Source organism: Oncorhynchus mykiss, chromosome 3, assembly GCF_013265735.2.
Source record: "Oncorhynchus mykiss isolate Arlee chromosome 3, USDA_OmykA_1.1, whole genome shotgun sequence".
In the NCBI taxonomy this organism is placed as follows: Eukaryota; Metazoa; Chordata; class Actinopteri; order Salmoniformes; family Salmonidae; genus Oncorhynchus; species Oncorhynchus mykiss.
Window position 1 is genome coordinate 23,954,482 of NC_048567.1, and position 26,236 is coordinate 23,980,717.

Consider the following 26,236-nt stretch of genomic DNA (forward strand, 5'->3'; position numbering starts at 1 on the left):
TATGCCAGTCTTCCCGGCTGCCACCCATTCACTGGTTACGTGGATCCTTGTTTTTACATTGACGGACATCTTGACTCTTCACAATAACTATCCACTGAGGTTAAAAGACAATTCATTTCACAAAGAATCTTTGACCTGTTGGAGCTTTCCATCGTTTCCTCTTGTCAGATGGTTTTTACCATTTCATGTCAAGGAATAAATTGTCTCTCATGCATATTCACTTGTAACTCTACTCCCACTTGTGTAGGCACCGCAGAGTGGACCTTTACAAATGGCAGAGAAGCCTGAGCTCTAAATTCTGCCACAAAATGCCTGTAGGTACTATGCAGAGAAGTCATTGCGTAAGGTTGAGAAATGACCTATCAACGCATTCATCAGTGACACAGCTGAAGAAGTATGTAGTCTGTGAGATAAGCCAAACAGGTTCTCATTAATATTGATTTAAAAAGGTAGTAAAGTATTACAGCAGTGGAACAATCAGGTCAGTGATCAGATTTAATCGCAGGTGGAATGCATGTCTTTGTGCCATGAAGGGATATAGCTGGATGGATTGGGAAACGTTGCCTGGAATGAAAGTATTCCCAGAGGAAGTTATTAAAGTTGTAACATACATGTATTTTCTACAATTATGTTTTGGCCCTCACATCATTATCAATTATAACATTGACATGGATGGTCGCAATAACCAAGAATGAACTAGACATTGGGTGGGAAGTGCATGGCGAAAATATCGGGCGACTCTCTCTGAGCCAGCCTACCATCATATCCATGCCTCTGGGTCTGCAGTCCAACAGCGGCGTCCGTCCCACTGGCTTCCCAGCACCCATGTTGACCGTCCCGCACCATGCCTATATGTTAGATTCCTCCACAGCCCGCCACACGGCCGCGACTGTCAGCTGAGCAAGGCTATGAACAAAGCCGTATTCACCCTCCCCTCTTACCAAGACCTCTTGCTCAGCACTACTACCATGCTATACCCACAGTTCTAACTTCTGTCTGTTCATACCGTTGGACCATTAAAACCTCTGTGGGTGGCCAGCATCCACCCTCTGTCCACAAGTGGTGAGCATAGCAGACATGAATCACCACTCTGACTCTGCAGCCTGTCTGCGAGAAAGCAAGGTCCTGCTTTGTGTCTAGTTGGAAATCTGTACATAATCGTTTCCCACATCATTTCAACCTGTATCATGTGTTTGACTTTTATAGGAAACTGGGTTAACTCTGATGGCTGTGAAAGGACAAATAGTTCCTCCACATACTCATATTGTTGTGCAAGTAATCCAATACAGGTCTTGATGAATCCCACAGAGATTTTGTTAAATTGGGAACTGAAATTGCATAAGCATCCAAATGGAACTCAAAGCAATGTGATTGTGACATTTGACCTTTGTTTGGCCTTTCATGTTGTCTACAGGTTGAGCAAAAATATCTGCTATCATCCACATGTTAATCAAGATTATCCGAGATTAATAACCCTTAATTAATCCCTTTGTGCAGGGGCACATAATGAGGATAATTTTAGATTGTTCACCATTAGCTGTTAACCCTCAGTTTTGGATGAATTGCTATTTTCTTGAGAGCCTTGCAATATTTCAGGGGAGCTTATTTTCTTCTTTTAATGAAGATTTCCTCTCCTTTTTATGAGTGATCAGCGATGGTCGTAACTGGTCATATTCTTCATGACAGGCAATAAATAGGCCTAATCAAATCACCATGATATGTGCTCTTCTCACTGAATTTGGAGCGTGGAAACAAATTCTTAAAGTGGTTTACAAGTTTGGTTGGTCAATTTTAACATTTACACGATTGCTCTAAATAAAAAAAATGAAAAACCAGCAGACTGACATGCTGTTTTCTTTTAATTGTGGTATAGGTAACTGGAGTATGTGAATGGGTGCTGCTGGTAGTTTATAGGCCTCTAATGTAGTCCCACTGCAGCATCCTCAGTGGTACCCTCTGCTGCGAGATGGTGTGGGATCGCAACTTTGAATTCAGGCTATTGACTTCTGATATTAATATCCCCTAAAGTGATTCCTTCAACCTGCATGCTTGTGTGCGATTGATGGTGTGGGATCGCAACTTTGAATTCAGGCTATTGACTTCTGATATTAATATCCCCTAAAGTGATTCCTTCAACCTGCATGCTTGTGGGCGATTGATGGTGTGGGATCGCAACTTTGAATTCAGGCTATTGACTTCTGATATTAATATCCCCTAAAGTGATTCCTTCAACCTGCATGCTTGTGGGCGATTAATGGTGTGGGATCGCAACTTTGAATTCAGGCTCTTGACTTGTGATATTAATATCCCCTAAAGTGATTCCTTCAACCTGCATGCTTGTGGGCGATTAATGGTGTGGGATCGCAACTTTGAATTCAGGCTCTTGACTTGTGATATTAATATCCCCTAAAGTGATTCCTTCAACCTGCATGCTTGTGGGCGATTGATGGTGTGGGATCGCAACTTTGAATTCAGGCTATTGACTTCTGATATTAATATCCCCTACAGTGATTCTTGGTCTTGCCCCCCCCCCCCCCCCCCATCATCATCGCGCAAATGGGAAAGTGTTCTTGGTCGTAGGAAGAAAGTGGGCTGTTCAAGATTTTGGTGTGCATAATTCTCTGCCCCCCAATCCCTCTTTACTTTGCTTCCTTCGCTGGCGGACGGAGCTCAAGTCGTTCTTTAGCTTTTTCAATTCAACTTAGGGAATCCTCGTACCTGACAACCCATTGTCTAATTTCAGTCAAATTTGGTGGAAAAATAATTATTAGAAGTTGCACTTGTCGAGTCTGCTTCAAAATACAGAGGTCCGCAGAAAGGATACTTTGAGAGGGTCGTTTAAATGAGGTAGGTGATGGATTTGTAAATCACATATCTTTGGCATGTCCTTGATAAATATAAGCATACATTTCTGTCGCAAAATAACACGTTTTGTTCATGAATTAGCCAACAAATGTTTTTTCGTTGTGTAAATCAAACATAACATGCTCAATACATTTTGCCATAATTCTAGCTATTTAGAGACATTTTCGAAAAACGTTTTAAACAATATAGCCTATATTTTTCGTCAAAAATATATAATTAAGTATTTTCTATCACCTCTTTTAGCCTACTGTTATTGCTATTCTGTAGGTCAAAATGACAATTTTATGGACGTTTATTTTGATATAAAGTTATTTTGACTTACCACGAACCCACAATCTCAAGTATTCAATGTAAAATAATATTTTCCTGATGCATTATTTGCTGAGCACAGTTAAGCAGGATCCAGACAGATTGTACCTGCTACAGTGCTGTGTAAGGATTCACTCCAAACTGATTTTATTAAGTAAATCGCATGGGGCAATGCACACTGTTGTTCTAGGCCTACTTGTACCTATAGAAATACAAGTTGTACTGTACTCCAAACTGGCTACATATGGACATTCTGTGACAGGGATTACAGCATATTTTGCAGGGAGCTGCCTTAATCGACATCCAGCCCGGGGAACAACTGCCCCTCAAAGGCTTGGACCTTTTGATGCCAGTTGATATTTGAGTGGGCTAACACAGATGTTTTGTGGAATGGCAAGTGATAGTTACGTTGGAACAGGTAGCTAATTGCTCTACACCTCTCACAGTCAGCATACCTATTTGGCTAGTAAGGTGCACTTACAATGTATAGGCTATTTCATGACATCTCAGTGTTGATTTAGCAACACCTCTGTTTCTAAGTTGATGTTGTATCATTTTAAAAGAGCTAACATCGACCCATACAGTACGTTGACCTAGTTTAGTACTATGCCCCAAGCAGGACCTTTCTGATACAGTGTGTATGACAACACGCCTTGTACTTTTACATGGAAAAGTGGAACTGTAAACGTTTACGTGTGAGAGAGCCCCCCCAATGCCCAGCCCCTGGATGTGCTCATCACTCAAGCCCCAGGTAGGGACAGCCATGAGGAGCTCCCTGAAATATGAAGAGGGGTGTGAGGTGAGCAGAGGGAGTGACACGCATGCCCTACCCAAGTGGACTCTACTGCATGGAGTGGAGGGAGAGAGAGAGGGCAGGGTGAGTGCATGACCACTCTGCTGTCCAAGAAACAGAATAATTAACTTCTATTTGTGAGCTTGAAACTATTATAGTTTTTATATTTAAATATTCAGCCAACCAGTCACCGGAAAAACGAAAAGGAGGTCTGTGTCATAGTATATGCCATTTAGCAGACACTTTTATCCAAAGCGACTTAGAGTCATATACTGTATTTTCGTGTGTGGCCCCTATGGGAATCAAACCCACAAACCTTGGCTTAGCAAGCACCATGCTCTGCCAACTGAGCCTCACAGGACCATTATTATTATCTCTTCCATGAAGAAAGTAGAGGCAAATAAAAATAAAGGTGCACTTTGACGACACTTAGCTGAGTTTTAACAGGGCTGGATAATGCCCTAGTTGTCAGCCTAACGTTACCGGTCTCTTAATCATGTTCCTATGTACGATCAAGTAGCTATATCCTCTTTGCAGCCTGACTGTCAAGACAGACACTTTGATGCTATGGTATCTGGGTTATCCTTCTCAGTTTGACTAACCTTGCAAATATGACTGTCTATTGCAAATATGAGATCACTGGTTTCTAAATAGGTCATTGCACCATCTTCGTGCTGTTGACTGACGAGAGTGGACTGATTTGGTGTACTGCTGTGAGTGTTGCCACAGTTTGCCTTGACAGTCTCCCATAAGCCCTTTAAGCGCTCAGAAGCCCTACATTTCTGCCTAATCAGCCCGTGGCACAGGCTACAAATTGGCCAAGGCCCCCTCCCCCCCACCCACCTCCATGAGTCAGTCCCTTTGGCTGGAGTGGCTAACGGCTAAAGCTAATAGCAATATGGCTAATGTCACTCCTCAGCTGGGCCTTCTGTTGTGTCCTGCCCTGCCGGAGGGGCACTGCTCAATCACACCAAAGCTTCCTTCCTGTTGACTTTCTCTCTCTCTCTCTCTCTCTCTCTCTCTCTCTCTCTCTCTCTCTCTCTCTCTCTTTCCCCTCTTAGTGCACTCTCTCATAGCCCCTTTCTTTCTCATTCCCCCCCCCCCCCTTTTTTTTGCTTCCTACCAGCCTGGGCCTGTGAGGGGGTATGGGTTGCCCCTAGAGATGGGCAGATGGAGTCATTCGAGGTAGCACGAGGCAGGATTGGAGGATGGGCGTGGTGGTGGGGTGGAATGAGGCCGGGTAATGGAGGGTGGCAGACTGGCAACGGTGGTGGTCGGTGCCATTTCCATGAAAGGAGGGGGAGTCACTCAGATTTGGGAACTATACGAAAGTAATGACTAGGACAGCTGGTGTTCGATAAGCTACAGAGGAGAGAGGCTGTGTGGGCCAGGTGTCTGTGTTCGTGTTTACGGTATCTCATTCTATTTGACCATAGAGAGTGATGTATCAAACCATTACTTAAGCCAAAAGATAAATAATCTGTTACTAACCCTCATTGAATCAGTCCAAGAAAGTATAAGTCCACTTACAGAGGTACTTACACACCCACACACTTCCCCCTTCCCACCACCATCATCCCCATCACCAACACTGTATACTGCAGTCCTTCAGCCTGAAATTACCTTTCTTGGTCAGACCAAGGTGAAGTCATTGGTTATTCCAGCCACTTGTGATGCACATCTAAGCACTTCTGAGGTTGCCTGGGATGCGTCTCCCCCCCCCCCTCTCTTTCCCCCCAGAGGAAGCCCTCTCCCTCTCTCCTTGGAGTATGGAAATGTGTCATGGCTAAGGGCCATGTGCCCAACACAGCAGGGAAGAAAACTACTGTGTGTGTGTGTGTGTGTGTGTGTGTGTGTGTGTGTGTGTGTGTGTGTGTGTGTGTGTGTGTGTGTGTGTGTGTGTGTGTGTGTGTGTGTGTGTGTGTTTGGCGATATGAACAAAAATCCACATCATGATACATTTACTGAATTATCATGATAATAATAAGTTGAACGATAAGTTTACAAGTTACTTTTTTATATTACACTTAAAACTACTTATACCTTTTTGAATGTTGTGGCTACCATTGTCCCGTTTCATTTCAAACTTCACATTCCTCTAGTAAAGGCTACTCATTATTATCGATATCAGTAAAATGCCCTTGATAAATGGTTGGTTCGGTCTGTATCGATCATTTTGGGGTTTATTGTCCCAGCGCTAGTGTGTGTGTGGATATTGGGGGGTGGGGATGGTTTGGGTGTTGGGGGAAATTAATACATATCAGTGCTGTCTGCTTATATACCTAATTAACAGTCATAGGATTGAGGAAGATTGAATGGAGGGTAATTGAGGAACCGGACAAAAAATACTTAATTTTCCTGGAAACTGGAGCTGAGACAAGTAGGAGAGGGAAGGCTGCCAGTGTGACAGTTCATTTGCTTGTCCACATTCTCTCCATCTACTGTTATGGATACTGCCACAGATCTATCAGCTCCCCAATTTCATTTCAACTGACAGTTATGATGTGGATGATTTACCCAATGATTTTCTTCACAGGTTCGAGACAGTTTTGTTCATGTGCAATTTACCAACTTCTATCTTCACCACTAATCTCCACTGTATTATCAGAGTGTCACGACTTCCGCCGAAGTCGGTCCCTCTTCTTGTTCGGGCGGTGTTCGGCGGTCGACGTCACCGGCCTTCTAGCCATCGCCGATCCCATTTTTCATTTTCCATTTGTTTTGTCTTTGTTTTACACATCGGGTTTCAATTCCCCAATTACATGTTCATTATTTAACCCTCTGTTTTCCCCATGGTTTTTGTGCGTGATTGTTTTATTTACAACAATCCAGACAGGCAATGTAGTGTATAGGTTGAGATTCTCTTCCTCTAACCTCGTCACTGGTTGCTTGTAAAATAGCTTGTAAAAATGATTAAAGGGTCTGGATGTGACTTTTACAGTTAGTCGGCTTAATCTACCGTGGGCTGTCAGTAGACATTTCCTCCTGCTTCTCCATATAGCAGAATCATCACTTCCTCCTAAGTCAAACTTTAGGACATCAAGACATTTGAATTATAGGGATATATCTGCAGATAGAATAATTCTAAAGATAATTGGCCTGATGATACATGAATGCCACCTACAGTACTAGATAGTTTAGGTTGAATAAAGAATTCACACTGATTATATGGCCGAAGTTAGACTTGCATTTGAATAAAGGCAATGTACTGTAGTGTACAAAACATTAAGAACGCCTGTTCTGGCCATGACATAGACTGACCAGGCGAATCCAGGTGAAAGCTATGATCCCACATTGATGTGTAGACAATCAGTGTAGATGAAGAGGAGGAGACAAGTTAATTAAAGGAGGCTTTTTAAGCCGTGAGAAAATGAAGACATGGATTGTGTATATGTGCCATACAAAGGGTGAATGGGCAAGACAAAAGATTTAAGTGCCTTTGAACGGGGTATGGTAGTAGGTGCCAGGCTCACCGGTTTGTGTCAAGAACGGCAACGCTGCTGGGTTATTCATGCTCAACAGTTTCCCATGTGTATGAAGAATGGTCCACCACCCAAAGGACATCCAGCCAACTTGGAACGCTTTTGACACCTTGTAGAGTCCATGACCTGGCGAATTGAGGCTGCTCGGAGGGCAAAAGGGGTCTGATCAATAATAGGAAGGTGTTCTTAATGTTTTGTCCACCCAGTGTAGATTCTCTAACTGTTAGAAAGTGATCACTAAAGCACCCAGTGTAGATTCTCTAACTGTTAGAAAGTGATCACTAAAGCACCCAGTGTAGATTCTCTAACTGTTAGAAAGTGATCACTAAAGCACCCAGTGCACTGGGTTTGCAGCAGGACTGCGTAGTTCATTCACCAACACATCCTGTGGGGGGGGGGGGGGGGGGGGGGACGACGACTCTATTCATTTATACATTTTTGCACCCTCTAAGAAACACACTGCTTATTTGAATACACCGGCCTGCTCAGAATGGGTAATGTGGCGGTCCTATCGAGTCAGTGGGGAAAATGTGTAGCTATGTCTGTGTGTCTTTGGTGTGTAGGTAATGTTGATGGGGTGGGGGTGGTTGGGGTTTAACATTTAGGTTGCTAAAAGGGATATAATGATGATAAAGCTGTGGAGTTGGAGAAAGGGCTTTGTGCCATGCCATCCTGGGGGGATTTGGGGGACATCAGAATTCTGCTCACACTCGAGAGCTCCCAAAGGCTGACTCATGCCAGCTGGATAACACCAAGGCCACACAGACAGTTACTCTCTAACACACTCTAGTTGACTGATGCAGAAAGGCACATACTTTATCGACAGACACACACACACACACACACACACACACACACACACACACACACACACACACACACACACACACACTATCTGACTAATGACACACTTGACTTAAAGAAATGTATATACACATGTAAAAACACAATACCCCACAAACACATATCCATAATCTCATCAATTAACTTATTGGAAGCTCAACAAAATTCTGCAGAACTAAAGAACAATCCCTCACACTTGTCATACAAATCAATTTGTCAAAATGAAGAATGAATATTTGTTATTTCAAAGGGACTTCAGCTTGATCAGTGATCCATGTGATGGATTAACACACCATCCTATCCGTTCTCAAAGTCTCTGCTAAATGACAGCGCTGATGTCTTAGCCACGGCTTTTACTTTACGGTCGTAGAGGCTGAGGTGGTTGGTGAAAGCTGGCCACTTGCCACTGTCTAGTAATATACTCTGAGGTTGATGAATGACTGTAAGCATGAATCAATATTTGTATATATATATTTTTTAATCTTGTCTCTAGGTATCCAAAGAGGCCGCAGGACCCTCTGAGAGTTATTGAGGGAGTCATCCCTACCTCTTTGCCTCTTCTCACTTTCTCTACAGCACTTCTCCATTTGTCTATTAAGCTGTCACTATAATGATAATGTCTTTCTCTCTTTGTCTCTCTCCCCCGCCACCTCTCTTTTTCTCTCTATTGCAGATTGGAGATGCTCCTGTCTTTGCTGCTGTGTGCCATCTGTCCGCTCGCCCTACCGTCCTCCTCTACCCCCAGCCAAGCCTCAGGTGCGTGACTACCCCGCCAGCCCCGGCTATACTGACATCCATTCAATTATCTATGAGCTTTGACTTCTAAGGGTATAGGGGCATTTTTTAGTGACTCCCCGATCATTCATAGTTTTTGCTGACACACACACTCTGGAAACAATTTTAGAAGGTGTGACTTTAGAAGCAGAAATCAAGGTTAACTGATGTGCCCAGGTGTGTCTCATCCGGTATTTGTGTCAACAACACCATGATGGCAAGTGGCAACTGGCAATACTTTTGAATGTGTTCCAGACTTTAACAAATAACATTAACTGCAACCTGAGATGCCCCCCCCCCCCCCCCCCCCCTCCCCCCAAACTGTGAACTTTTTGACTGTATAAAGTCAGCAATTGAACCCCTTCATTCTGCACTCTCCAGATGACTCCAGACTCCTACAGGTGACCATCCCTACGACCCCTGTCTTATCTGCCGTCTTGGGGGGCTCTCTTACCCTACCTTGCCTGGTGTCTCTGTCTTACCCGCCCCCCAACACGAATGGCCGCCACGCCGTACTCTCCCTACCCAGGGTCAAGTGGAGTGTGCTGTCCCAGGGACACGAGACTGAGATCCTGGTGGCCCGAGGGGACAGGGTGAAGGTCAGCGAGGACTACAAGGACCGAGCCTCCCTGCTCCATTACGTCTCCTCCCCAGCCGACCTCACCCTGAGGCTGGAGGGCCTGCAGTACAACGACTCTGGCTTCTACCGCTGTGAGGTGCAGCAGGGCCTGGAGGATGCCGACGATGTGGCTCAGGTCAAGGTCAAAGGTGAGGCCAGGGTTTGATGTCGTAGATGTAGGGGATAAGCCAGAGTTCCTGACCCGTGACAGTAACAACTCAGGAGTGCGTGTGTCAAGGCTTGTGGCTTGTGAATTTAATAATGAATTCACTTGTTAAATCAACTTCAATTAGTGTAGATGAAGGGGTTATAGGAGGACTTTTAAGCCTTGATACAATTGAGACATGGATTGTTTATCTGTGCCATTCAGAGGGTGAATGGGCAAGACAAAAGACTTAAGTGGCTTTGAACGGGGTATGGTAGTAGGCGCCAGGTGCACCGGTTTGTGTCAAGAACAGCAACGCTGCTGGGTTTTTCACGCTCAACAGTTTCCCGTGTGTACTTGGGCCTGAACCCCTGTGGAACGCTTTCGACACCTTGTAGAGTCCATGGCCCGACGAAATTAGGCTGTTCTGGTGCAACCCGATATTAGGAATGTGTTCTTTATGTTCTGTACACTTATTGTACATTTCTGTACCTTTATAATGTCATACAAATTCTGCTGAGATGAATTGGTTGTCCCACCCTATGCACCCAGCAAGTAATAGATTATGGATTGCCTGACCAGAGCAGTTTGTAACATAATAAATCAGATATAGCCTTCCCTTGTGAATGTAGCTGTAGTTCACACAAAATACTGAATCTGAAATAACGCCAAGACTGTGGACCTTCAACAGGGGTGGTGTTCCACTACCGGGATGCTTCCAGTCGCTATGCCTTTACCTTTGCGCAGGCCCAGGACGCCTGTGAAGAGATCGGGGCTCACATCGCCACCCCAGAGCAGCTCTTGGCAGCCTACCACAGTGGCTATGAGCAGTGTGATGCGGGCTGGCTCTCAGACCACTCAGTGAGGTAAGGGCCAGGCAGATAAAAGACCACTGTAAATGTTCTCTCATATCAAGTGGACACAGATAGAGAGATGCTTTCATCCACTTCAATAGGCTTCCCCCCTTGTTATAACAGTTGTTTAACACTATGTGGTATCAACACTCTTCTTCACAGATATCCCATCCAGATGCCACGAGAGGGGTGTTTTGGAGACATGGACGGGCATCCTGGAGTGAGGAACTATGGGCTGCTGGAACATGATGAGCTGTACGATGTATACTGTTATGTGGAGAATATAGAGGGTAAGAAAATCTGTTATTCATTGGAGTATTTCATCAATTTGATCAAGTGCAGATTATCACAATCTGATTTCTCCCTCCATGTCTACAGGGGAAGTGTTCCATGGCTCTTCCCCTCGAAGTTTCACCCTGTGGGAAGCTAAGGCCTATTGTCTGGCTCAGGGAGCGGAGCTGGCTACCACAGGTCAGCTGTATGCAGCCTGGAATGACGGACTGAACGCCTGCAGCCCGGGGTGGTTGGCTGATGGGAGTGTACGCTACCCCATTGTCACTCCCAGGGAGCGTTGTGGCGGAGGGGAGCCTGGGGTCAGGACTGTCTATCGCCATTTGAACCAGACAGGCTTTCCAGAGGCACACACTCGCCACGACACTTACTGCTTCCGAGGTAAGAGCTTTCGAAAGCATAGGTATTGACGTTATACTGGGCTTCAGTAGTGGCATCCAAACTCAGTTCCTACTGTATTCTAAGTCATCCTCTGGCCTAACTTTTATGCATTGCCCTTGCATCTGACAGGCAACAGCAACACTCACACCGAATCTCCCCATGATTACCTGGCTACAGAGCCAGAGGACATCGGCCAGGACATTGTGACGCTGTCTGAGCCTCTGGAGGAATTCAGCCTGGGTCAGGTGACAGAGCAGGTGGTGAGCAAAGAAGCTCAGGGCTCCCTGTCTGCCATCCTTGTTCCAAAGGAGCAGCACGCATCAGTGCATATAGAGGAGCAAGGGGCTGTCCCTGGGGAGCAGTACCCAGAGAAGAGGGCTGTCCCTGGGGAGCAGTACCCAGAGCAGAGGGCTGTCCCTGGAGAGCAGTACCCAGAGCAGAGGGCTGTCCCTGGGGAGCTGTACCCAGAGCAGAGGGCTGTCCCTGGGGAGCAGTACCCAGAGCACAGGGCTGTCCCTGGAGAGCAGTACCCAGAGCAGGGGGCTGTCCCTGGGGAGCAGTACCCAGAGCAGGTGGCTGTCCCTAGGGAGCAGTACCCAGAGCAGGTGGCTGTCCCTGGGGAGCACGGAGAAGAACAGGGGTTTGTTCCTGGAGAACACGGAGCGGAGCAGGGGGCTGTTACTGAGGAGGCATACACCAAGGAGGATGGAGAGGAGCAAGGGGCTGTGCCTGGGCAGCACGGAGAGGAACTGGGGGTTGTTCCTGGGGAGCAGTACCCAGACCAGCCTGGAGAGGAGCAGGGGGCCGTCGATGGCCAGGACCCTACTGTAGTCTATCACGAGGAGCTACCCTTTCCGATTGAACCCCAAGACCCATTCACCCCCACATCCTTCCCCCAAGACCTGGAGCCCACAGAGGACACCTGGCAGCCGGTGAAAGATGTCAGCAACCCAGAAACATATCAGCCTGCCCCTGAGGGGGCAAATGTAGACTTAAACTACCCAGTCACACCGTATGATGAGCTGAACGCAAACCCAACACTGTATCCACCTTCTCGCGAGACAAATTATGACTCAGGTGATCTTACAACTGCTCATAAAGACAACATTAGTAGCCCCGATCCCTACCAGCCCTTGTCAGAGTCAAACGTGGAATCAGGAGAGCTCTCAATAGAGGGTGTTCCAGGGACTGCTCTGGAGGCCCCCGTGCCCACCACAGGGTATGAGGAGGTGGACAGGTCCAGTGATCCACAGCCCATGCCTGGCACAACCCCTGAGAGTGGTGAGTCTCAGTATGGTATTTCAGAGGACAGCCATCTGCAAACAGGGATCACCCAGGAGACCGAACACTACACTTTTACCTCTGAGACCGCAGGCTACAATGTATCAGGAGTTGAAGCCACTACTAGTCATGACAGCTCTCCAGAGGAGCAACTGGAAAGTGGGCTGCCCACACCTCCTGAGGAGGACCACTCCGGAGATGAGCATGTCATCCAGGAGCATGTCACAGACACAGACTCGGTCTACCCAAGCACCTCTTACGACCTCTCAGGAGGGTCCATCAGGCCTGAGGGAGCCATCGCTGCAGGTGTTGAGGAGACATCTGTATCTTCCACTTCACCTCACGAGGAAACGGAGCTCTTCCCTGACCAGTCCACCACTCAGCCTCCATACTGGGAGAACACACCTGAATACCGGCGTACCAACTCTGTGGACCACAGTGCCAGTGTCCTTCTCCCTGAGGAGCATACCACATCACTGGACTCATTGGTCCTCCAGACAGGGGAGAACAGTGGCTCTGCTACTGCTGAGTCAGGAGACCTGGCTACCCTAAGCCCAGTGGAGATGGACCCCTATGAACTGACCTCTGAATATGGTGAGTCCATAGAGAAGCCTTTCTGTGCAAAAGGGCTATTTTTTTTAAACACTTTTAATTATGTAATGTACTGAAGATTTAGTGCAGTAAATATTCAGATGTGTATTTAATGGTATTGAATGACATAAAAAGCATGAGCTGGTGCACCCCTAAAAAAGGTGATAGAGGTGCTGACTAATGGCGTGTAAATTGTATTCATACATTTATCTAACCTTTATTTTACCAGGTAAGTTGACTGAGAACACATTCTCATTTACAACAACGACCTGGGGTATAGTTACACGGGAGAGGAGGGGGATGAATTAGCCAATTGGAAGCTGGGGATGATATGGTGACCATGATGGTATGAGGGCCAGATTGGGAATTTAACCACTGGGGTTAACACCCCTACTCTTACGATAAGTGCCATGGGATCTTTAGTGACCACAGGTAGTCAAGACAACCATTTAATGTCCCATCCGAAAGACAGCACCCTACACAGGGCAATGTCCCCAATCACTGCCCTGGGGCATTGGGATATTTTTTAGACCAGAGGAAAGCGTGCCTCCTACTGGCCCTCCAACACCACTTCCAGCAGCATCTGGTCTCCCATCCAGGGACCGACCAGGACCAACCCTGCTTAGCTTCAGAGCCAAGCCAGCAGTCAGATGTTATTCTATAAAAAGCTATAAAATTGTAGGCTATTAAAAATTAAATAAAAAGAGAGTCACACACTCTATATACAAGCTCCCAGTAATTTATTTGATAAACCACCAACATTTCAGCATCACTGTGCCTTCTTCAGGGTAATGTCATGAATGCTCGAATGTGAATGTCTACATAACCTGGTTCAAGCATTCATGACATTACCTTGAAGAAGGCACAGTGATGCCCGAGAAGAAGGCACAGTGATGCCCGAACATTGGTGGTTTACCCAATAAATTACTCGAAGCTTGTACAGTATTTATTTGATATTTTACGTTGATTTAACTAGGCAAGTCAGTTAAGAACAAATTATTATTTTCAATGACGGCCTAGGAACAGTGGGTTAACTCCCTTGTTCAGGGGCAGAATTACAGATGTTTACGTTGTCAGTTCGGGGAATCGATTTTGCAACCTTTCGGTTACTAGTCCAACGCTCTAACCGCTAAGCTACCTGACGCCCCGTATATAGACTGCAACTCTCTTTATTAAATTACATGAAAACATCTGTGCATATGTAATGTGTGATAACATGTTTTATTATTAAGAGCTGAACACTCAAGTGTGGACAGGATTACACTAACTGTAGGCTTGAATAATGTTTGTGATCTGTTTCCTGGCAGCTTTTGACCCCACTCAGGAGCAGTCTGGTGTCACGTCACCCGACTCCTCTACCCTAGATGAGCATGTGGAGCAGGAGGCAGGAGGCACAGTGGACTCATTACCAGAGGTTTCCATGGGCTCCACTGACCTGGGTTCAGTTCCAACTGACAAAGTCCTCACAGTTACTTATGACACTGGCTCTAGTGAAGCCTCTGGGATCCACGAGGGAATGCTTGACGTTACCCTCTTGACATCCCCCAAACCTATTACCTATTCCCCCCTGACCCAGCAATCCGTGGAAGCAGAGGCTAGCTCCCCAGGTGACTTCATAACCTTCATCCCAGAATCCAGCGTTCCATCTGGGTTTAATCCCCTGGAGGAAGGGCTGGAGAAGGTGGAGCAAGAGGGGTTGGGTGAAATCCCAGAAGTAGTCGAAACTACTACCCCAGAGACAGCTTTTGGTGAGGAGGGGAGTGGAGATGAGCAGAATGGTCAGGAGGTGAGTGGAGAAGAGGAGAGTGGTCAGGAGGTGAGTGGAGACGAGAAGAGTGGTCAGGAGGTGAGTGGAGACAAGGAGAGTGGTCAGGAGGTGAGTGGAGATGAGGAGAGTGGTCAGGAGGTGAGTGGAGACGAGAAGAGTGGTCAGGAGGTGAGTGGAGATGAGGAGAATGGTCAGGAGGTGAGTGGAGATGAGAAGAATGGTCAGGAGGTGAGTGGAGACGAGAAGAGTGGTCAGGAGGCGAGTGGAGACGAGCAGAGTGGTCATGAGGTGAGTGGAGATGAGGAGAGTGGTCAGGAGGTGAGTGGAGACGAGAAGAGTGGTCAGGAGGGGAGTGGAGACGAGAAGAGTGGTCAGGAGGCGAGTGGAGACGAGGAGAGTGGTCAGGAGGTGAGTGGAGACGAGGAGAGTGGTCAGGAGGTGAGTGGAGATGAGGAGAGTGGTCAGGAGGTGAGTGGAGACGAGAAGAGTGGTCAGGAGGTGAGTGGAGACGAGAAGAGTGGTCAGGAGGCGAGTGGAGATGAGGAGAGTGGTCAGGAGGTGAGTGGAGATGAGGAGAATGGTCAGGAGGTGAGTGGAGACGAGAAGAGTGGTCAGGAGGTGAGTGGAGACGAGAAGAGTGGTCAGGAGGCGAGTGGAGATGAGGAGAGTGGTCAGGAGGCGAGTGGAGATGAGGAGAGTGGTCAGGAGGCGAGTGGAGACGAGAAGAGTGGTCAGGAGGCGAGTGGAGACGAGAAGAGTGGTCAGGAGGCGAGTGGAGACGAGAAGAGTGGTCAGGAGGCGAGTGGAGACGAGAAGAGTGGTCAGGAGGCGAGTGGAGACGAGAAGAGTGGTCAGGAGGCGAGTGGAGACGAGGAGAGTGGTCAGGAGGTGAGTGGAGATGAGGACAGTGACCAGGAGGTGAGTGGCCAAGAGGGAGTAGAGTCCGGCTCAGGCTTAGGATCAGGCGAGGAGCACTCTGCATCTGCTGAATCTGGAGAAAGCTCACGGATCCTTGAACCAGAGGTCCCATACATGAATGAAACTGTCACTCCCATCAATGGCACAACTGTCAATAGCACAGATGAAAGCGAGCCTGAGTCGAGCACAGATGCGCCCTCTACTGACATGGAGATCACGCTGCTCCCTGATTTGTACCAGACCCCCGTGCCCTCCCCCACCGTACCCCAGGAGTCCCGGGCCGATGCAGATCTGGAGTACAGTGGGGAGACCTCAGTCACGGAGGACCCTGACTCCATCACTCCACCCACTGAGGAGCCTGAAGAGACCCCCAGCCCGACGCCCACCACAGAGGACTACGATGACCAGACTACGACGGCAGCACCCCTATATCCAGAGGACGTTGATGAGGAGAAACTGATTACCACTTCTACTACTCCAAGATTTGGGAACATTTCAGGTAACGTTCAATGCAACTCAAACCATGACAGTTATTTGAATGCATGTGTTAATGCAAATCATAATTGCATACTTTCTACATTATACCTCATCTTAAATTACTCACTTGACTCTTGTATTTATTTTATGGTCTCATGCCTCCCCCACTCTGCTTAGTCATTAGAAAGTAAAAAAAAAGAAAATTGCTATCACATGGCAGTCAGAGTAAACAACTGACTCGGCAAAAGAAGGGGATTATCATCGTTTCGGTTGGAGGTAAACACACAGCAGGGAGAGCTGTCTCTGTTTATAGCAGCAAAGGATTGGGAACATAATATGCAGTGGCCTCCAAAGGTATTCGTACAGTGACAATTTTTGTTTTTCTTTTGGCTCTACTCCAGCACTTTGGATTTGAACTGATACAATGACTATGACATCCTAAACACTTCTACATTCATGTGGATGCTACCATGATTACGGATAACCATGAATGAATCGTGAATGATGATGACTGAGGAAGTTACGGAGGCATAGATAACATCCCCCTCCAAAAGTGTTTTGAAACATATTCTATTCTTATTTCCAACACAAGTGACTCCAAAATGACACATTACATTATTCACCATTCATTTGTATTGGGCACAAAATAATCTGAAACACAACCAAAACAAATGCATCCAACAGGTTTGTAGTCACAAGCTTGATGCACTGTATTTAGTCATCGTGTGCTAGGAATATTGGACCAAAATACTAATCTTTCAACTACTTGAATACACATACGTGAATTTGTCCAAATACATTGGGTTGCCTAAAATGGGGGGGGGACTATCTACAAAAAGTACTGTAAATTCACCCGATATGTATGAAAATACCCTGACATAAAAGCTGAAAGTCTGCACGCTCATAGTCATTGTATCATTTCAAAGCGCTGGAGTACAGAGCCAAAACAAAAATAAATAAAGGGGCAGTGCAGTCAAAAAATGATTTTCTGTTTTTATGTAATGATATTTCCACACTATGAGGTCGAAATAACACTCTGAAATTGTAAAAATGATGATAATTCCCTTTTAGTACAAGAGCTTTTTTTTTTAAGAAAGAAAAAAAATACCTGGAATTTCAGCCTGTTCAGGTGAGAGGGAGTTTTTGGCCCACAGCATGACATCACAATCCAATCTGATTATTCTGACCAATGACCAGTCCTCTTTTATTTGCATATGTATCCTCTTACTTTGAAGGGGCTCTAGAGTCTAGACAATCCTATCTGCCAAGCAGGGCTGTGTTTGTAAATATATTTCAATTTGTATCAACAAGCTCACACATAAATGTCTGTATTTTTTATTTTTTTTTATTAACCTCATTGGTATTTTTTCAATGGCAAAATGAGACTCAGGAAGTTATTTTCAAGTAGTTATTTTCATTTATTAGACATATACAGTGATGATCTAAAAATAAAATGTAAAAGACTGCATGGGGGGCATTAACAAAATGGCATGGTAAAAAAAAGCATGGAAGCATATGTGCTCCACTTCATATATGCATGTGAAAAGGTCACCTATGTCTGAAATTTCCTCAGCACAGGGGCTTGAAAAGGTCAACTTCTATTTTCTATAAGCTGAACACTCGAGCCACTGTAGGCCTATAGTCAGTCAGTGATGATGAGTACTGTTGGTATAATGGCTCCCTCCAGTGGCAGTTAAAGAAATTCCCATGTCAATCAACAATAAAGTGATCCTGTCATATCTGTCCTTTACATTGACACTATATAGAGGAGATTCAAAAATATTTTTACTGCATTTACATTGGTGCCAATTCTTGTCCTCTCCTACGTTTGTGTCTCAGATGCCTGCCTAGATAATCCTTGTTCCAACGGGGGAACATGTGTGGACAGTGGGTCTTCAACCAAGTGCCTTTGCTTGCCCACCTATGGAGGAGACATGTGCCAGACAGGTACAGTAACAGATTGCATGTTTTGTGTTCTCAAATATAATGTTGAAATAATTAACATATCGCTCCCCCTTATGTATATTCTTGTCTCCTCTGTGTGCATCTAACCTCTTCTTCTTCATGTTGGTTAGACCTGGAGGTGTGTGAGCCGGGTTGGGAAAAGTTCATGGGCTTCTGTTACCAACATTTCACCAAGCGCCAGGGCTGGGAGGTGGCAGAGCAGCACTGTCGTTTGTGTGGCGGTCACCTGATCTCGGTCATGACCCCTGAGGAACAGGACTACATTAATGGTACAGCGGGCCTGAAAACATGTCATTTGATCTTGTAACAGACAGCTCCGAGTGCTCTGCATAACTTGACCTGTGTAACCCTCATCCGTGGATTGTTAAAAAGGTGTAATTCAATTCACTTAAATGGGAGAATGTGTTCATTTAACTATTTATCATAGCTTCATTCAGTGTGAACAGAACTTACAGTCCTAAAATGCATAAACTGAATGCGTAATGACCCCTCTGTAAGCCCAGTACCATCTGTGAGGAATATTTTGTAAACTAATTAATTAATTTGTTTAAAGGTTGTATGGTCCAGGGAAGACGCAACATTGTCTTCTTTCATGTCTTACCTGCCGTTCACTCATTTTACCCTGAAACATGGGAGGGCTTTGATGCCGGTGTTGATATTGTGTCTGTAAATATGGAGGAGATGATTATCTAGCATTCCTTAGTTGTTTCCCATGGCCTGTAGTCGTAAAAAGCGGCCCCTACTTGCTAGTGAGTGAGTGTTTGCAGGCCCAAAGTTACAGTGAGCTCTCTCTTTCCCTTTAGATAAGTACAGAGAGTACCAGTGGACGGGACTGAATGACAGGACCATAGAGGGAGACTTCCGCTGGTCTGACGGGAATCCTCTGGTGAGTCTCACATAGTCTGTGTTCCCATAAAATATGTCTAGATTCTCCATAAACATAATGTTATTTGCATGAACGTGCCTCTGGGATTGTATCCCATTGGTATACAGAAGATCCTCCCTTATGTTTTGTAAGACCTGATGCAAAAATAACCTCCTCCTGGTATGTGATCTGCTTCTCATGCTACTGTATATGTGAACTAACAGTATTAAAACTCCTCTACTTCTTCATCATCCTTCCCATCTTTCTCTGCCAGTTGTATGAGAACTGGTACCGGGGCCAGCCGGACAGTTACTTCCTGTCTGGAGAGGACTGTGTGGTGATGGTATGGCATGACGGGGGGCGCTGGAGCGATGTGCCCTGTAACTACCACCTCTCCTACACCTGCAAGAAGGGCACCTGTGAGTACACAACCATAATCACCACGGTAGTGTAGCATAGAAGTCCTCAACCTCTCAGTATGGTTTTAATGTATTTGCACCCCTAACAGCATTATTTCTCTTCAGCTTTCTGTGGCCATCCCCCCATCATTGCCAATGCCAAGGTGTTTGGTAAGTCGCATCTGCGCTACGAGACCAACTCCAAAGTGCGCTACTACTGTGAAGAAGGATTCCTCCAGACACAGAACCCCGTCATTAAGTGCCTATCCAACGGCCAATGGGAGGAGGCTTTGATCAACTGTCACCCTGGTGAGGACAGACATTCATTCCATTGACTGACATGAAACAAAATAAATGTATGATGTGTGTGATAGGTCTCTAATGTTATCATTGTATGACTCGCTTAAGTTATGTTGTGCTCTACTGTGATAATGACATGATGTACCTGCTATGTTTTTACAGCCCTGACCAACTTGGCAGAGCGAGAGCAGAAGGTCACAATGCCACCCTATCAGAATGAGGGGGTGGAGGTGGTGGACACAGCCACGGAGAAAGCCACTTCAGGGTTCTGGGACATCAAGTGGAACTAATAAGCTCATCAAACTCAATATGCCCCTTCCCCTTCCCTGGTATCCTATGTTCCACTCAAAGACTGTCCAACCTTGTCCCTCCAACAAGGTGGAGCCTTGTAAAATAAATGTTCTCCCTGAGAACGAGTCATCACATTCCTGTCACCAGCGCTTTCCAGAATAAACCCATTTAAAACATCAACAGACTTGATGTTACTCGGACCTAGTGCCGATCGATCACACTTACAATAAGAGTACATCCCAACATAAGGCCACGATTAGAGGGAATGGATCAAATTTGCACAGTACAGTTTGTCATTGGAATGAGCTTTAACGAAGATGTCCCATCCATCATTGGGCTTGTTTGTTGTATAAGGATGTGTGATTGTTGACTAGTGAAATTCTTTGATATCCATCTGTGCTACGACACTGTTGTATTACTGTATTTGACTGAGTAACATATATTATGACATGTTTATGAGGGTGTACAGTAAGATTTTGATGGAGAGTTTCAGTAAAGTGCAACCTAAATCTCAACCTCAGCTGGTCTGACATTAACCGAAGCCACTTTCCCACCCTCTGCCACAAAAACAGAATTAAGATGTCCACTTCCGTATGCTATTGTATAAGAAAATCTCCTTGTCAATCCATATCTTCTCAATTCCTACAACACAAAGCATTTTCTCCACATGTCCTCTTATCTGGTGTTTTGTTTTATCAGGTGTCTTACGAACTTTGGACCCAATATTAGAAGCCAATTTCCACTTTTAAAGTACTTGGCTTGAAAATAGCCAGAATCCAAAGTTTGTTTTTTTATACTCTCGTAAAAACGTAATCACTAAGATACTAGGAAGAACATGTGAAAATGTCCACAATGGTATTTCCGTTTTCATGCACCAATGATGTCATTGTCTTAGTTCCAGTGGAAGTAATACTGTACGTTGGTAGTGTTTAACTTAACAGTAATCAAATAATGCTAATTATAAATCCCATTTGTGACTGCACAATTGCATATTGAACTTGTTATGAAAGAAAACATTTAATTGTACAACTAATTAAAAAGGAGATGGATTAAATGAAAATAAGAAAAATATAGTTTTTGGAGAGTAGAAAATAAATATCTAATAAAATGGAATTGATTACAATGTATTTATCCATGTGAATATGGTTGCATTTGAATGATATTTTCATGCCACATATCAAATACACTGTAAAGATATTTTATTGTATTACAGTTTTGCTCAGTGTGTATACTTTCTCCCAATCTGCTATTTACACACTCTCTTACATCAGCTAAGAAGCTAACAGTAGCATTTTAGGAATTTGTCATTGTGTAATAACTATCCTGTTACACTAGAATAATGCTTCTTGGATAACAAAGTTCACAAAACAAATGTTACACAAGCGCAGGAAAACATGTACAGCAGTTGTTACCTGTAGCAGTAAAGCTCATAAAAGTGGCAGGCTTTTGTTGATGTGTCCCATGGAAAAAGGCATTAAGCCTTCGAGGTTTCCTGTAATAACATATTGTAGTATTGCAGAAAAGCGCAGTGCTACTTGTATCTTTTTGCCGTTGTTGAGGAACCAGTTCCTAGCCTTTTGACTACCTGTATCTGCAAGCCCTACGTACTGAAACCTGTAGGGGTCACTGGTAATCTTCACAATGGTTCTGCATCTTGGATCTATGAAGTCAGTGGAAGTAGGCTCCACACGCTATGGGTCTCATGAAAGCTACCTGTAGCAGTAGGCACCATAGAGACGCAGGGTCTTGTTGGGGTACCCAAAGGTGCGCACCCCAGCCTCGGGAATACCGCCACAGTGCTCTCTAGGGGTGGTGATAGGGAAACGCACACTGCCGTCCTTCAACCAACCTCCATCACAGCGGTCATAGCTCAGGAAACGCCAGGCCGAATAGAGCTGTCCAACAAGAGCTAACTCTGCTCCCTCACCCCTACATGCCTGCATTGCCTCCCCAAATGTGAGTGGCTGTCCAACGAAGAACACAAAGCCTGGAAGAGAGGAAGGAGAATGCAAGTTCTTTAACCTGCTAAAGCAGTGTTCCCCAACTGACGGTCCATGGTCCGAATTTGGCCTGAGGGTGATTTTATTTGTCCCCCCAAGTTTTGAGCATTTTTTTTTATTGTAGGACATAAAAGACTGTAAAAACACCAGCATATCAGCTCCAAATGATTTTCATTTTGGAAATCTGTTCCAAAGTATATATGTGATCATATACAAATGTAAGCAAGGTTTAAAATGATTATGTTTTAGTCAAACGTTATGTCTGTTTGGGCTTCTTTCTGTCATTTTTTGCAATCTACAAATGATTTGTAAATATGTCCCTGCCCCCTGACCATCTGCTCAAGAAAAAAAATTGTCCCTCTGCTGAATCTAGTTGATAACCCCTGTGCTAAAGCATAAGAAGTCATTTGTTGTATCAGTCATTCTGGATCTGAAGTGTTGACATGCACTCACAACAATATCATTACTGTTATTTAAGTTAAGTATGGTGCTGTATCCACCCTATATGGCAGCGATCATCAACTAGATTCAGCCACAGATTTTTTCATAATTATAATAATTACAAATAGTTTGTAGACTGCAAATTGACCGCAAGAAGCCCAAGCAGATATAACATTTGACTGAAACATAATCATTTCAAACCTTGCCCACATTTGTATACGATAACATACAGTTGAAGTCAGAAGTTTACATACACCTTAGCCAAATACATTTAAACTCAGTTTTTCACAATTCCTGATATTTAATCCTTGTAAAAATTCCCAATGAGGAACCAGACTTGTGGAGGTCTAAAAAAAAATTCTGAGGTCTTGGCTGATTTCTTTTGATTTTCCCATGATGTCAAGCAAAGATGCACTGGGTTTGAAGGTAGGCCTTGAAATACATCCACAGGTACACCTCCAATTGACTCAAATGTCAATTAGTGTATCAGAAGCTTCTAAAGCCATGACATCATTTTCAGGAATTTTCCAAGCTGTTTAAAGGCACAGTCAACTTAGTGTATGTAAACTTCTAACCCACTGGAATTGTGATACAGTGAATTATAAGTGAAATAATCTGTCTGTAAACAATTAAAATTACTTGTGTCTTGCACACAGTAGACGTCCTAACCGACTTGCCAAAACTATAGTTTGTTAACAAGAAATTGGTGGAGTGGTTGAAAAATGAGTTTTAATGACTCCAACCTAAGTGTATGTAAACTTCCAACTTCAACTGTACCTCCATTATGGGTGGGAATACTTTCAAACATACTTCCTAAATTAAAATGTACAGTCTTTTATGTCCAACATGAACAAAATGTAAACTTATTGGGGAACCGTGCTATATGATAAAACCACCCACTGTCTTCATAATTCAACATTTCCACTGAGGTTTTTATTTTCAGATTACAGTTCTAATGTCCCTAAAGGGCAACTCGTTTCCCACAGATGGACTTGTTTACAAGTGCGCCTGAACAACAGCCTTTATTGTCCATCCCCATCCTCTCAGGACCATTAACGAGCCCACTCCCATGTATCGCCAAAGGTCACCCTGTTGCTATGGAAAGTTTACAGTCAGAATGACCTAAGACTGTTCTGAACACAGTCTTTTGCCAATACTATAGTATAATTGCATCCTTACTAATGTTTGTTTAAATGTTGGTTCCAGACTATTTTTAACTGTACCACATCGCCCAAATCCAATTGAATTCATTTTTATTCATTTTCAGTAAGCAGCATCCCAAATGAAAAAGGATGGAACTAATTTGGCACATGAAGACTATACTGACATTGCTATTTGACAGCTTCACAAAGCACCAAAACCCATTCAGTTGACCTGTGGTTCTAGAGGTGAAACAGAAGGCATCAAAGTGGTCCCGGATCCTGTCCCGGGGGCCATAGCTGCGAATGCCAGGTAGCAGCTCCCCCCCACATTCTGCTCGTGGGTGCAGGATGGGGTAGTGGACTGTCCCATCGATGAGCCATCCCGCGTTGCACCAATCCAGACCCTCTGTCCAGGCTACACAATAAGAATGTGTTACTGTTTACTTTGTGAAAGTTAGCGGTACATAAACCTCTATGGCATCAGTAACGGTACAGAGTAAACTGTCAATGTTTTGCTGATTGAATATTAAATACCTCTGTATAGCTGCTTGAATGTGGCCAATGTGCCATCCTGTTCAGCACAGGCCTCCTTAGCTTCCTTGTAGGTGAATTTGTAACGGCCATTTTTGCTCTGATATGGAAACACCATCCCTAAAAGGAATTAGAAGTTGTCTCTTTTTATGTTGATGTTAAGTCACACAACATATTAAAAACTTTGTCTGATTTGCCTTTCTTTTTTTTCAAATATATTTTCATCTGAATAGCAAGCCATAAGGTTTCTTTACAACATTTGAAATGTTTAGAAAGGTTACATGAATCATCATAATTTACCTTCTATCCTCAATGTAATGATGACGCTCTCATCCTCAATACCGTTGATCAGCTCACAGCGATATCTACCATCGTCTTCTAGTTCCAAGTTGCTGAGTTGTAGTGAGGCATCCATGGCATGAGCCTTACGAAGCGAGGCCCGTGGCCCAAGCAGGCCATAGGGTTTGTGGGCTGAACCGTTAGTGATCATGACAATGTTCTCGCTTCCACGACGAAGTGGTTCCAGTTTTGTCCATTTCACCTTGTAATGGCTTGGTTTGAATCGCAGTACACATGGCAAAGTGGCATTTCCTCCCCGAGGGCTGGTTACTTCAGCATAAACAGGAGGCTCAAGCAGATACTTCAGTTTCTTTGTTTCTGAGGGAATTAAAACAGCTTCCTTGTAAGATTATTCCTCCATTATTCAACAATCAAAGTCTCATACATTACATTGGGTTAGAATTATTTTATGGCCATCATTAAGCAACGTCACTGACCAATAGCTAGTGCCCTTCATTAACTAAATTGACCAGATTCAATAGATGGATACAATTCTCCATACTCTCCTGTCATAAGCTAAAATAACTTTTATACTCAGAAAATGACAAAACATACCTTGTTTGTTTGGCAGATAAATAGTAGACGTCCAACTGAAACAACTTGCGGTTAGTATCAAAATAGCAGCACAGTTCATAATGAAGCAAGTCCCCCTCCCTGTCCCTGCAATAGAATAACAGCATTATCTGATTTAGAATGGTTACATAATGTGGTAGAGCATTTTTGAAGAACAGTTTTATACATAGAACATTTGCCCCTAGGAGGACCACAACAGATCAACAGACACCAAAAGAAAATCCCAAAGCTCTAACCTGCAGCAGTTGATGAGATGAGGCTTGATTTTCTCTTCAAAACAACGGTGACTGATCACCTTTGAGGGTTGTTCAGTCAAACATGACCGTTTTCCGTTAGTGGGATAGTTCGGAAGCAAAAATATCTTCTTTATTTTTCTCTGAGGCCCATTTCTGCCACTGTGATCTCTTCTCCCTTTGACCCCCAAGGTCTCTCTCTCTCTCTCTCTCTCTCCTTCCCTTGACTATATCTCTCTCTCCTTCTCTTGACTCTCTCTCTCTCTCTCAGACCAGTGCTCTTATGTCTCAGGCCGTGGTGGCCAGTGTAAACTGGGTTGTTCTCTGTTCTGCTCCAGATGTTAATGAGGATGTGATGTGACAGACTGCCATTGTGTCTCTCTCTGCCTCCATCCTCTACTTATCAATGAGGGACAAGTGAGAGGAAGTGAGGAAGAGTTGCCAAAGAGTTTGAACCTAGAACGTGTCTGTTTACTGTATTTATGTAATAGAGAGACAGTTCGAGAAAGGGATATCTTTACATATATAGTTTTGAATCTGGTATTGTGTATGGGTAAAACAGCAGTATATCCCCATGGAAGTAACCATGTTGCTGGTCAATGCTGTAACTTTCAGTAGCAAGGTTGTAGCCTACTGCTGGCTCAACCACTGGGGTAATACAGTTTCTCTGGATCACAGAAAAATCTAATGCGTCAGCCGCTCACGAAGTTTAGACTACTTACTAATCACTGTCCATGGTTCTTTAATTGCGACGTCTACACGGCTGC

The 26,236-nt window shown here is 44.6% G+C and overlaps 2 protein-coding genes across 3 annotated transcripts; one reads left to right on the top strand and one right to left on the bottom strand.

Annotated features, from left to right (window-relative positions):
* Nucleotides 1–2,620: 2,620 nt before the first annotated feature.
* LOC110503942 (aggrecan core protein) lies at nt 2,621–21,323 on the top strand. Of its 2 annotated transcripts, XM_036972694.1 has the most exons (15): nt 2,621–2,847; nt 8,966–9,048; nt 9,448–9,834; nt 10,522–10,696; nt 10,847–10,974; nt 11,063–11,356; nt 11,486–11,699; nt 11,733–13,231; nt 14,536–16,413; nt 18,231–18,338; nt 18,467–18,625; nt 19,160–19,242; nt 19,496–19,640; nt 19,746–19,928; nt 20,082–21,323. In XM_036972694.1, exons 1-15 carry the CDS (start codon nt 2,843–2,845, stop codon nt 20,207–20,209), a joined length of 5,469 nt encoding a protein of 1,822 aa, XP_036828589.1. In that variant the 5' UTR covers nt 2,621–2,842; the 3' UTR covers nt 20,210–21,323. The 2 variants fall into 2 exon arrangements, with proteins under 2 accessions (XP_036828589.1, XP_036828582.1); XM_036972687.1 differs by having other exon boundaries at nt 11,486–13,231.
* Nucleotides 21,324–21,392: 69 nt separating this feature from the next.
* Nucleotides 21,393–25,819, bottom strand: LOC110514815 (hyaluronan and proteoglycan link protein 2). Its single transcript, XM_021594003.2, has 6 exons — nt 25,473–25,819; nt 25,219–25,323; nt 24,625–24,981; nt 24,328–24,444; nt 24,026–24,208; nt 21,393–22,197 (listed from the first exon to the last, which is right to left on the bottom strand). The coding sequence occupies exons 2-6, from the start codon at nt 25,295–25,297 to the stop codon at nt 21,920–21,922; spliced, it is 1,014 nt and encodes a 337-aa protein (XP_021449678.1). The 5' UTR covers nt 25,298–25,323; nt 25,473–25,819; the 3' UTR covers nt 21,393–21,919.
* Between the last annotated feature and the right edge of the window lie 417 nt (nt 25,820–26,236).